This window comes from Melospiza georgiana, chromosome 2 (genome assembly GCF_028018845.1).
Source record: "Melospiza georgiana isolate bMelGeo1 chromosome 2, bMelGeo1.pri, whole genome shotgun sequence".
Lineage (NCBI taxonomy): Eukaryota > Metazoa > Chordata > Aves > Passeriformes > Passerellidae > Melospiza > Melospiza georgiana.
Genome location: NC_080431.1, coordinates 70,185,373 through 70,198,396, shown reverse-complemented (window position 1 = coordinate 70,198,396; position 13,024 = coordinate 70,185,373). Strand labels below are relative to the sequence as shown.

At 50.7% G+C, this 13,024-nt stretch overlaps 1 protein-coding gene across 1 annotated transcript; it reads left to right on the top strand.

Annotated features, from left to right (window-relative positions):
• Nucleotides 1–2,656: 2,656 nt before the first annotated feature.
• ENDOD1 (endonuclease domain containing 1) lies at nucleotides 2,657–12,410 on the top strand. The gene is made up of 2 exons (XM_058045272.1): nucleotides 2,657–3,114; nucleotides 8,345–12,410. The coding sequence occupies exons 1-2, from the start codon at nucleotides 2,821–2,823 to the stop codon at nucleotides 9,476–9,478; spliced, it is 1,428 nt and encodes a 475-aa protein (XP_057901255.1). The 5' UTR covers nucleotides 2,657–2,820; the 3' UTR covers nucleotides 9,479–12,410.
• The last annotated feature ends 614 nt before the right edge of the window (nucleotides 12,411–13,024 follow it).

Below are 13,024 nucleotides of genomic sequence, written 5' to 3'. Positions count from 1 at the left end.
TCCCTCTGCTCCATCACATGAAACATCAGGTTCTTGCCTGCACTGTTGGCACTGCTCAGCTTATTGCACTGTCACTCCTTGATGGGTTTGGAGAAGGCAGCCCCAGGTCCCAGGGCCACACTGCTGGTCCCAGGTCCACCAGCTCACACTGCCCATTGCCAACCCAATGTGTATTTTGCCAGAGATCTTCTGCTCACATCAACAGCCTTAGGGTTGTATTGAATCTGATCTTAAGACTCCTTTTGGCATCAGCTCCTACAGGCATCACCGCTATCACAGCCTATAGGCATCACTCCCTATGATGCCTATAAAAGTGTCTGATAGCAGAGAAGCTACTGCAGCACCAGCTCATCAAAACCTCTGGCCAACTCCATCTCGCTGTGTTTGAGCCCTCTGTCTGTGGTGCCTTGGCTGAGAATGTAACCTTCCTAGGGCAGGGCAGTCTTTTGTCTTTATCTTTTTAGCATGGTGAGTGACACAGCACGATGGTGGCATGAGTCCCTTTAGTAGTAGTGATGTTAGCAAGAGAAAAAAATACACAGCTGTGTGTTCAAGGGTCACAACAGCTATCTTAAATGAGATAGAAACTGGACAGGCACCTCGTTTGGACAGAAAATCAAACTGGGAGCAGAGGAGTGGAACTCCATGCTGGCTTTCAACTGATGCTCCTCATGGGAGGTGAGAACCTGAAGCTCCTGCTCTTCAGGATGAGTCAGATTTAGCTGTTTGCTGGTAAATGCAGACCTGAATTAGCACACAGACCCCAGCCTCACACCCTGAAAGAACTCCTCAGAGTTTCCCAAAAGCCCATAAAGCCCTTCAGGCTCAGAAGACAACTTGGGGCTGTACATCTGATGAGTCAGAGTTGCTGCTTTGAGGCAAGGGGTTGATTCACAGGTATAGGACAGACGCAGGATGTTTCCTGGTGGGAATCATTGATCTGTTCAGCTAGTGCCTGCTGTCATGCACATTTTGAGGCATGCTGCTTTTTCATTGGACTGGGACCATGCCCATCCTGAGGTAATGCATGCCAGCCTTGAAGTGGGGTGTTCAAATTCATTGTCTGACCTAGCTTTGCCTGGTAGTAGAGCTTACCAGGCTTATGAAAATATTTTCTTCTGCTGCCCAGGCAATTGCAAGTCTGGGATCAGAAAAGCACCTAACAGCAAAGGTTCAGCTTCAGTTCTTGATTTTCCAGGAGCCTTTTTACATCCAGGAAAATGAAATTTTATGTCTGTTCTTTCCTTTCCATCACCTTTCCTGAACATGACTAACTCTTTCTGGCAGGGCTGGGTGACCAGTCATCTGCCTGGACCAAACCCAAGCCCACTTACTACATTTCCTGTTGTTCCCCAGCCTGTCCAGGCTGCCTCCCCTAGCTGATATCACCACACCAAGAGGCACTGACGTATTTCCTTGTCTTGCTACTTCCAGAAGTCATCCCTGAGCAGAGGAATGATAGTCATACAGTGTGGTCTATTTTTAGCCTTCCACAGACTCCTTCTCTGCCCTTGGGCAGGCTCACCATCTTTAACCACTCACTGTTCCACCTCATCATTTTCAGTATGGACATAATCCTACCTTGTCTGCAAACTACTTGTGGGATGGTAGCACTTGGGAGGTTTTTTTGCTTGGAAATTGTATTACAAAAGGGACTTGTGCCCTATTGGCATCAACGATTTTTAAAAATTGTTGGCAACACAGCTGATGGCATCTCACTTCTTGGGTGGGAAAATGCTACCTTTTCTTTGACTCCAAGGTACTGCTCTGTAATCCCCTTTCCATCTCCATTATTTTGAAAACATCATTTTCCCAGTCACTGAAGGAATGCTGCTTTCACCCAGCAGCGGCCAAGGTATCATAGGCAGCTGCTTATTGGGTAGATGGTTACTCTACTGAACATAAACTCACAGGAGCAGCCTAATTTCCTTTTTTTTTTGCCAGTTCCATAAGTTTGGCCAAAACGTTCTGTGGTGGATGCTGATTAGGGGTACGTGATCTGAGGGTCCTCATCCTTCTGCCTGTTGTTAATCTCCTCTGAGAGAGGGTCTCCCAAGATGAGGTGATGCTGGAGGGTTCTGAATTTCCCATACAGCATCAGGAGAAATGGGAGCTGAATGCCTTTCCCAAGCATCTAAGCAGCATTTGGCTGGCAGCAATAGTGATGACAGACACCCCAAAAAGGGACAAAGGGGGCTCCCAGCAGCTCCAATGTTGCCAGCTCTCTTCTATCTCTCCCTCTCCTTTGGCCAGCCTCACAGCCGGAGAGAGGACGGCTAATACCTTCTTTGGGGTGGTGGAATCTGACTTTGCAGCATCCCCTCTGACAGCCTCAGGAACATTTCTGGCTGTGTCAGCCAAAATTCCTGCCGGGGACTGCTGCAATGCAGCACACCACACCCCCAGCCCGGACAGCCGGCGCGGCTGCTCGGCCCCAGCCCTGCCGCTGCCACGGCCGTCCCTGCTGCCGCTCCCGTTGCCCGGGGGCAGCGCCGGCGATCGCGGGTTGCTGGGCATCCCGTCCCGCGGGCAGCGCCCTCCGCCCGCCCTCCGCCCGTCCGTCCGTCCGTCCGTCCGTCCGTCCGTCCGTGCGTGCGTGCGCGGCGTGTGTCGGAGCGCCTCGCGCACGTTCCGCGTCCAACGCGCCGCCCGCAGCACGCGCTGCCGCCCCGGGCACCGGCCGCGGTTCCGGATTGCGCTCCCCGCACAGCCCGGCTGCGGACGCTCCCCGGCCGCGCCGCTGCATGGACTCTGCGCGCAGCGCCCTGGCCGCACCCCGCCGAGGCACACGGCGCTCCCCTCGGCCCCAGCGACTGCACCATGAAGACGTCAATTGCGTTCTTGCTTTGCATCTCGCTTTTCCCAGGCTTTTCCCAGGGCAGAGTTGTTAGGAAGGATGAAGCTGGTTTTGCCGAGTGTAACGTGTTCTTCGCTGGACAAGTCCCACCCGAAGGATTTAAGGAGCCGTTCCATGTGAAAATCTGTCAGCAGTACAACAAAGAGCCACGCTTTGCAACCCTCTACAGTACAAAGGACAAAATCCCTCTTTATTCGGCTTTTAAATTTACAAAGTCAGCTCGAAGTTGGTGGGAGTACTGGCTGGTTGAACCGCAGGTAAGGCAGCTTTTCCTTTGCTGAAAAGCGACTCTTCCTGGAGAACGTTTCCTCTGGGGTGAAGCGGGGCTAGAATTTGGCAGAGGAGGCAGGAGCTCTGCTTGTTGAACTTGTGTTGGTATGAATTTAGCATGAGCAGAACTTATTTTTGTGCTTGGAACTGAGCAAACAAATAGTTTCTTGTCCCAGGGAGCTTGTAATGAAAACGGAGAGGCTGCTGCATGAAAGTGCAGTGCCAGGGGAGAGGAAAGCCCTCTCTGACACCCGTGATGTGTTTGTCCTGCCCAGCCTGATCTTGTGGGCAGGGAGCTGCTGGTGGGTTAAACATCGCAGTGTCAAGTTCAAGTTTGTTCTGCTGCCAGTATGATCACAGTGTTGATAGGGGCTCTTTAGCTTCACTGAGCAGAGATAAAGCATCCATTTGTGGTTCACCAAGTTGATGCTGCAGCTTTTCAGTGTGTCCCAGTGTTGCAGACTGAGGTAGGAAAATGAGTTGCTGTGTTGTGGGGCGTGCAGGTTACAGTCAGGTCAGAAATATGCAGTATAAAATTAATTTTTCCAGAGCCTCAATGATTTTTGTCTCCCCTGTCACTTGGCATGTTTAAGCAAGGCCTTCAGGCTGTTCAATTTAATGGAAATCCTTTAAAAACTGGTGGTGCTGTAAGAAAACTTTAGCTTTTCTCCCCCCCCCCCCCCCCCTAATGTTTTAGATTTTTCAGCAGTGATAATGACGAATATTGCCGCAACATCAGGCTACCCCATCTGTTGAGCTCAGGAGAGATTATCAGTGTGCAATGTGCTTTGTTAGAGCAGGAGTGGCTGCAGAGTCAGAGCAGTGTGTTGGGAGTATGGCCCTCAGCTACTGGATGTTGCCACAACCCAGTGGCAGCTCACCCCTCTGCCAGGAGAATGCTGTGCTTATTTCTCTCATGTGTGGGGATGAGAAACTAAGGCCACAAGGCCACAGGCATTGAAGGAAGGAGATATTAAGTGGTTATCTTAGCCTGGACTGTCTTCTGGCTCTCTGGGCTGAGTTTTGAGTTGCAGGAGTTTCTAAGGGCGTTTTGATCTGAGCTCCTTCCACTTCATAGGTAAGCTGTGGGAGCTTGCCCTTTTCAAACAGAGGAAACTTTTTGCAGAATCTGTCCTTACTGAGTTGTGGAAGGGTGGCAGATTTTTAAAGTGCAAAGGGGACCTAGGCTGGCAGAATCTTTGGGCAGTACCATGGAGGCAGCAAGGTAAAGCAGCAGAGATGAGATCCTTTCCCATTTGCCTTGGCCAGTGACACTCACCTCTAGCCCCCATATCTGCTCCTGCTTCTTGTGGTCCAGCTCTCCCAGTCCACCTGGGTAGGCTCAGGAGCTGCTCCTGCCATGGAGCAGTGGCCAGCTCCCCCCATCACCCTGTAACTTTGGTCCCCCTGGACCTCCCTTGAGCTGCTTCTCTGCCCTTTCTGCTCCATCCTTTTTGACCCCTCATCTTGTCTTGGCTCCTGCCAGCACTCCAGAGTCCCTAACCTTGTGTGTCCTGTCACCAAAACCTTCTGCAGCCTCAGAAATAATAGGGCAGGTGCAGCCTTTATTTGGTCTGGCTTCTCCAGAGCAGCCTCACAGGTTGACTGTAGTTCATAGTCAACACTAATGGGTCTCCTTCATCCAGAACTGAAATGCAGATGTCCCTTAGCAGCACCTGCTCTGCCGCACGGCCCAGTGAGCTCCTATCACCAATTTCCTGGGTAATTTCCTTGCCAAGACAGGCATGGCTGGGTAGGGGCTGGCTCTGCTGCACAGTGGCATGTGCTTGCTCATGGAGATGCAGACACACAGCAAACGGAAAGAAATCACTATAAAAACACTCTCAGCACTCCAGTGAGGGCCTCAGAGTTGTCATATGCGTTTTTTGGGATAATGATGTAAGCGGTGAGGGCACCATCTCACTCCCTCCTCAGGAATGTCTGCAAGAGAAACAAATGCCAAATGTAGCACCGAGGCAGTAATTGGGTGAGAAGTGTGAGGAATGTCAGTGCCACCCACCGCAGATTGGCAGCTGGAAACAATGAATTAATTCAGCAATTAGTGAAAAATTAGAGAGCAGGAAGGGTAGGCTGATGAGCAGGGTACTGATGGGACTCCCCCGGGCACAGGTCTGAAAACATGCTCTGCCACAGATTTCCTAGGGGTTGTGAGCAAGTCACTAAGGTGTCTTTTACCTCACTCCATTTTGGTTGTCTGAAAATCTCTGTTTGATTCTTTCTGTAGCTTAGAGAGAGCTGGAAAACTCCGGAGTTGCTTTTTCCATCCTAATTTATGAGGGGCTGGATGAATTACCTTGTGTTTTCATTTGGTTAATGGCCACCACCAGGCAGACAACCAAGGTGGGATTCTTGCCCAGCTCTAGTGCAGCTAGCTCTGAGCTGCTCCTGCAATCTCTCTTGGTAGAGAGTCAAGAGAACAGGCACTTCTAGAGCCACCGGTGAATGTCCTACTGCAGAAACTTCAGTGTAAGGTGCAGTGTGCCTCTTCTCTGAGGTATGAATCCCAACTAAGATTGGATCCAACATTTCCACTTCAATAAAGGTGCAAAGGTGCCTGAGGAAGTGGTGGTGGGAGAGGGAAGCTGAAGTTCAGGGATCCTATGTAGCAGGGTGGGGAAGGTGGGGGGTGGCAGCGTCCTGCCTTGTTACGTGACCAAACTCAGTGGAAGCTGCCTGCCCTAATAACTGTGTGGTGCCATACTTCCAATCCCCCTCTGCCTCTGTCCCTTCTGTCAAACTGCGCCCTCCACTTAGTGACACACATCAATATTGTTATGTGCTAACTTCCATACAGGCTGCAGGCACATTAGTTATTTTTAAACCCCCATTCTATGACAGGGAGTTTATCTGTCTGCTTGGGTTTTGCCCTGAGCTCTTCCAGGTTGTTTGGACAGGTGGCTTCATGGCTGACTCCATGAACACAGGTATGTTTTGGGGTGACACAAGCCAGAAGCTTTTTGAAGCAGGGAGGAAAGGTATCTTGCAATGCAGATTAGATGCAGTGCTGAGACAGCCTGCCTTTGGGATTGAGCTGGAGGAGGCATGGAAACCTCAGGTGCACATTAGTTATGACAAACCATAATAGGAGTTATTATAAGCATAATTAGGTGATGTCAGAGCCTGACACATGAGCAGCACACAGTTGCATTTTTGTCATATTCTTTTTTAATTGCACCCAAACAATCTTGGTGGTAGGTGCAAAGGCCTGCAAGTGGACAGGTAACCAGGGACATATTTTCTTGATAGGATCCTCAAGGTTTGCATGCAGCAGCTCATAGGGAGAGTTTGTTTTGCTTTGTGTAGGTTGGTAATTCCTGCCAGGAGGCAGAGCTGATCCATTTTAGGTCTGTGTGTCCTTGTAGATTGGCAGCATTCACTGTGGGAGTGAGGTGGGATGAGTGTCTCTGAGAGGATGTCAAACTCCAAAGGGTCATAGCACTGAGGACAGTTCCTGGACACAACCTCACATCTATGCCCAATCCCCCTCACCTCTTCTGTGCTATTAAACACACTGGGTGCATCCCTTGTCCCATGGCACACCGTCATCTCATCAGAAGGGGAGAATGGCATGGGAAGGAGGGGGGCAGGAAGAGACAGTGATTTTGTGGAATGCAAAATGTCTGGCCTCATCAGCCAGCTGCAGCCTGTTGTTTGGGGTCAATGCAGCCCTCTGCAATGGCCAGGCTTGGCACTGTGACCAGGCTTGGTGCAGAGGGAGCCCTGTGCCTAGACTGCAGGGGTTTGGCTGGTGCAGGAGGCCAGCCAGAGCTCAGCTCCCAGGTGAGGGTGATGGACAGCTGCTGACACTGGCCCTTTCCCCCTGACAGGCCTGTGCAGAGCTGTGAGGAGGTGATGTGCCACTAAGAGGATGCAAACTCTGTGTAAGGTTGCAAGGACATAGTTGGGTAGCTGTCCAAGTGCACTGCAGGGTGGTCAGGAGACAAGGATGGATGACCTGGCAGTGATTCAAGGTTGACTATGAGCTGTCTGTCATAGTGTCTCCAAAGTGCATATTATATAGTGCAGTAAACAATTTATGGGCCAGGGGCAAAGGCAGAAGGTTTAATTGGGCCAGCACAGTGTGGGGAACCTGAGGGCCACACCCTCTGAGACAGAGACTACAGAAGGCAGTGGCTGCCAGAGATCATCTGCCACCCCTGAACTTCTAGCAACATGTTCACCCTCTAATAATTTGAGGAACAAAATGACAATTTGGCACAGCCCTCTGGAGCGGCTGCAGGCAGTGTCAATGGGAATGACTATGGATCAGACAGAGCTGTGGTCACCTGAGAAGGACATGAACACACCCTGGCATTTAGTGCTTCTCCTCCCACTGCTCTTTACCTCCCCTGCCCGCTCCCTTCCCTGGCACGTGGCTCCAGGACAAATCCCCACTGCAGTAATTGCTACCTCTGGCTGCACTGCACGGAGCCGCAGACACAAGCAGGGAGCACAGATTCCATCGAGGGCCTTGGGTGATGGCACCCTCACCCATGTTGTGCCAGGTGGTCATTAGGGATGAGGTTCAGACTGTTAATGACATGAGGATCAGGTTGCTGATGACCAGCCCTGCAACAGCCCTAGGAGCTCACTGCTGCGTCTCCTGTTCGAGGTGGGGTAGTTCAGGTCATCTGACATGAACTTGCTTCATTCTTGCTTCTTACACAATAAGCAGTGAGAGGTAAATGCCTTCTCTAGACATCTTATGCACCATGGCTTGTTTGGTTTTTTTTGTTTGTTTGTTTGTTTTTCTTTTCCCCATGACTTGGATTTGATAGTTCAGAGAGTCTTAAGTTAAACCATGGTTAAGTTCTTAAGTGAACTGCAGGTACAACCACAGTAGGAGGTGAAAACATGACCCTAAATCTAGCCATCTGTTGGTCTTAAAATCTCTTCTAGGACAAATTACAAGTCAGAGGCCTGGTATGTGGTGCCTGGTGAGACTTTGAAGTCTGTGCTATACTATATACCGGGCTGAGAGCTGCAAATATCCTTTGGAGCCTAACCCAATGTGTTTGGCTGAGAAGCTGAGTAGAGAATACACTCCTCTGAAGCGCTTCAAGGAAAGTAATGAGAGGATGCAGGATATAATCCAAGGCATGGCATGTACTAGTAGTGCTATGTCAGGGCTCATTTTACACGTTGTTTTCTAGGAAGGTGAATTGCATGCAGTAACGCTTCTCCCTACTCTTTCAGATAGATGATCCAGAAAATGACTTGCATGAAATGGTGCGTGAAGCTGATATTCGTGGCACTGTGGCCAACCTTGGTGCAAACCAAGCCCTGACCTCAGACTACGTGGGCTCTGGCTATGAGAGAGGCCTTCTCAATCCCAGTTCGCTCAATGAGAAGGATTTCCAGATGGCCACTTACACACTCACGAATGCCGTCCCTCTGAGCCTAGCTCTGAGCAAAAGCTGGCACAGAGACATTGGGAAGGTAGTGGAGCAAGCTCTGATCCCTCACTGTTCCGAGATGGATCATCTATACCTCCTTGCAGGTGCAGTTCCTTCCAGCATCCAAGTTAAAGGCAAGGTGTCAGTGCCAGAGAGCCTCTGGCTGGCAGCCTGCTGTGATGCTTCAGAGGGATGGTCCTTGGGACTAGTGAAAAAAACCAGTGATGAAAACAGCTTGGCAGACCTCACGGTGAGAGAGCTGGAGAAGCAGCTTCTCCCAGGAGTTCGCTTGTTCAAGGGCAACTGTGGGAAAGGCAAACAAAACCAGGAGAAAAGAGAAGCAGTACTGCAAGCTGTCAGTGAGATCCGCTCTGGAGAGCAAGTAGGAACAAATAACAACCAGGAGACCAAAGAGAATGGCTTGATGAGAACAGTGGCTGGCATCATTGCTACCCCTTTCATCAAACTTCTGGAACTCCTCATCTACATCTTTGTGGAACTGGTGAAATTTGTGTTTTACTTTCTGTGGCTTGTTGTAAAGCAAGTTGTTGGCACAATTCTGGGTGGAGTCTCCAGCCTGTGGAATGAGATGGTGTCCTACCTTAAAGCCATCAGCATGGTGCTCATCAGCATCCCCTATGATGTTGGGAGGGTCATCGTCAACATCTTCCTGGGCTTCCTGCAAATTGTTCAAGATGCGATGTCCCTCACCTACAGGATCCTGAGCATCCCCATGGAATTCGTCCTTCACCTTGCTGCTTTCCCTTACCACTCCATCTGTGCCATTCCCTCTGTCCTTCAGGACATGACCACCGGGATCGTGGGCACCTTCTTGCTGGTCATCGATGCCATGGCCACGGTTCTGCATGGCTTTTGTTACCTGGCTTGGTGCATCCTCAAACCGTTTGTGCCTAAAGGCTCTTCTGGCGACTGAGAGGAACAGGAACCAAGGCTGCAGATACATGGAATAAAGGAGGAGCGGGGCAATACTTTAAGATACGTGGCCAAATGCTGTCAATTTCATTCTGGTATTTATTGTAGTGACATTAATAATAATGAACTGACTGGGGAATTACAAGGAGGGCCAAGGCGGTGTCGCTCGGGGCCGCCACCACTGTAACTAAAGTTCTGTCTACTGTCAAATGTTCGGGTTTTATCGGTGCGGGCCACTAAGGTTCTGTGATTTGCAGGTGTCAAGAGGCTTCCTCTGGGAAATGCACACTAAATGTGGTATGAGGTAATTTCTTTCTGGCTATGATGACACTGAGACTTACGCAGTGGCAGTGAGCTCTGCAGCCCTTCCAAGGAGCAGGTGGTGGTGGTTAGGGGAGGACATGAGTTACAGAGGGTTACTGGGACTTGATGAAAGGAGAGGCAGGCAAGAGTGCAAGGACTTGGGGGTGGGAAACAGCAGGGAGCAGAGTGAAATAGAGGCAAGGTCCTGCTATTGACTGCATTGCTCATTTCTCTGGTGTCCCACTTGTGGAGGGGAGGCAGCTGGGTATATCTCACAGTCTTCAGGCCTTTCCAGACATCTGAAATTGCATGGATCTTGCTGCAAGGAAAGACCTACTTCTCGTTTTTGGTTTTTTTTTTGCATGGTGGGAAAGCATTTTTCCTTAGCTCTATACCAATACCAAGATTGTCTTCCTCCAAGCCTTCCTTGCTGTCTGGTGACCACTGAAGGTCTGAGCCCTGAATCTTCAAGATGTGGTGTTCTCTGAAGGTCTAAACCCACAAATACCTTAGCCCTGAAGCCCTCGTGTCTGCTCCAATGCCCAGCAGATCTGGGAGCCACACTTTTGGAATCAAATCTGTTGCAAACTGCCTTGTCTCCCTTGAGAGCTGACTGCTCCTGGAGCACACAGGGGACTATGGACTATCAGGTGGGAGGAGAGGCAGGAGGGATCCGGGGCTGCAGCGCTTGTTTTGCTGGGTGCAGATCCACACACAAAGAGACACCTTAATGTCAGAGGCAGAACCAACTGCTCTTCTGCACTGCACATCCTCTCTGCTCACTCTTCACCCCTTCTTCCCTCTGCCAGCATGAGTCATGTCCCCCAACATCTGTGAAATTGGAGCTGGGGCACATGTCAGGGCTTTGCAGGGGACCAGCAAGTGTTTGCAGCCAGATGAGGGGCACAGAGACATCTACCACTGCTGGAGAAGGGCACAGGAGTGCTGCCCTTCCCTGGGGCTCAGCAAGGAGCTTTGGATCTCTTGGTGCAGTTGCCCGCAGGAGGGAGGCTTCCTGTCTCAGCAGCATTTACTTTGGTGGGACTCCACGAGCTGTTTGGGAGTCCTACATGCATGGTTCCTTCCTTTCACACCCATCTGTGTCTCTCCCTCCAGTGCCAGCTTGGTGTGGACCCTGATCTACTGTAGCATCCCATAATGAGTCCCAGGAGTGAGCAAGCAGGTGCTGCCATCCCAGTGGTGCTGTGTTGGTGGTGGCCTGCCCTGGGTTGAAGAGAGCTCTGTTACTAACATGGCAGCTTTGCCTCTCCGCATCGTGCAGCAAGGCTGAGCTGGCGCGGATGGATTCAGAGGGAAAAGGAGATTTCCTGTTCATGATGGGACAGAGCTGTTTCTTTAGCTCAGGGACTGTGTTCAGACCAACCAGATGTGTGTGCACATCCCAGCCCAGCACACCTGGCCAGGTGTCACCCTGTTCAGCAGTGATGCAGATGGCAAAGCTGGGGATGCCAGCAGTGGTGATGAAGTGGGGAAGCAGTGGCATGAATGGAAAGAGAGGATGACTCCTTGCCTTGCCCTTCATGGGCCACTGCTGTTTGGTGGAGAAAGAGAGGCTGTCTGCAAGCAGAACTGGCTTTGTTCAGAAGGAAAAGCAGCTTTTGGGTGCCAGTATGGGTTGCAGTTGGGTAAATTCAGTGGCATTTTGATATAGATATGTTGGGTGCAAGGTCATGGCTCCTAACAGGCAGAGAGCAGCCAGTGGATGCTCTCCAAACTGAACTTTGCATGTCTGCCCACTCAAACATGCCTGGTCTGCTGTCAAGACAGATGTGGAGCTGATTTCCCACTCCTTCATGAGACCCTGTCTTAACCCTGGTGCTCGTCAACAGCTACATGGCAGCTGTGAAGGCAGGAAAGAAGCTAGCTCAGGCCCCAGGGGATGCTAGGGTGGGGTGACAGGATCCCCAGCAGCCTCTGAAGGCAGGTGTGATGGTGGCAGCTCTCAACTGCAGCCCAAGCACTGGGGAGAAGGGGGAGCTGCCCCCCACAGCTGTCTTGCACCTTCTGTGTGACCTTGTTTCCGACCCATTTCAGCTGCGTGGCACTGCACAGCAGCCAGCCGTGCACTTCCTGGGGCTCCTCCCTGCACCTGAGCCCAGCAGCCCCTGCATCCCAGGTGCGCCAGGGCAGCTCTGCAGTCACGGTGACGTGGGGGCTCATGGCCTGACAAGCAGCAGAGCTGAGGCACCTCAGGAGGTCTGCACTGCCAGTTTGCCACCACCATTGCCACCCCACCTAGCTCAGGCCAGCTTGTCTCTGCTGCAGCCATGGCTGCTGACAGCAAGCGGACAGTCCTTGAAATCCAGGGCGCTGCAGCTCCATAGGATTTGGGCAGAGGTGCAACAGTATTATAAAAGTTGTCTTAACATGCTCAGATTTCAAATGGTAAGAACAGTAACTGGCATGGGGCATTTCTCTTCTGTGCTGCGTGTCTGAGCAGGCAGTGGGAAATCTGCCTTGAGCATCAAGCAATTATCACAGAACAAGCAACATCCTGCAAAAAAACCACTGTTTGAGATTCTTCTTATCTAGGCATGATTTATGGCTCCTGAGCTTTACTCTATCCTTGGAAAAATATGGCTTCAACAAAATAAAATGACTTTTCCTAAGAGGGGCTGGTATCATTTTCTGTCACAGAAATGCAAATGAGATAACAACCTAGGGTGTCCTGACTAATCAAGAAAACAGCAGCAGCACAGTTTTTCCTTGTAACAGCTTGCAATCTGATATTAATGGCTCTTTTGTGCGTTTTGAACACCTTTCCTCTCTCAAAGCACTTTAACACTCAATTAATTAAGCTGCAGAATAAGTAGGTAAAAGCTGAGGTGTTGCAGGCAGTATGACTGTGTGTGTGCCAGAAGAGGGGATTGTTTTATTCTTGTGAGATGCAGTGAGATGCACCTGCAGTGCAGCATGTAGCCAGTTTCATACAGAAATCACAGCACAGCAGCACAGTTCTTCTCAGCTCACAGGGAGAAACTCCCTCTTGTGCAGTGCTGGTCCCTGGACTGGCTTTGTCACAACTTCCTTACCTTCTCTAACAGGGGTAATTATATTCCACTGAAGGTATGGAGGTCCTGTGATGAGTAAAGCAGATGCTGGCACCTCCATTTTGCAGGTACCTCTCTTTGGGCAGATGAACCCCTGCAGCTGAGTGTATCTGTCTCAAGTCTGCAGGGACTGGTGAGGCACTGGTACAGGTTGCCTGGAGAAGCTGTGGATG

Bases quoted from the DNA above. Each gene is read 5' to 3' on its own strand.
- ENDOD1 (XM_058045272.1), top strand. From the start codon at position 2,821: ATGAAGACGTCAATTGCGTTCTTGCTTTGCATCTCGCTTTTCCCAGGC. The intron at 3,115-8,344 runs GTAAGGCAGCTT...CTACTCTTTCAG, and splicing joins ACTGGCTGGTTGAACCGCAG to ATAGATGATCCAGAAAATGA.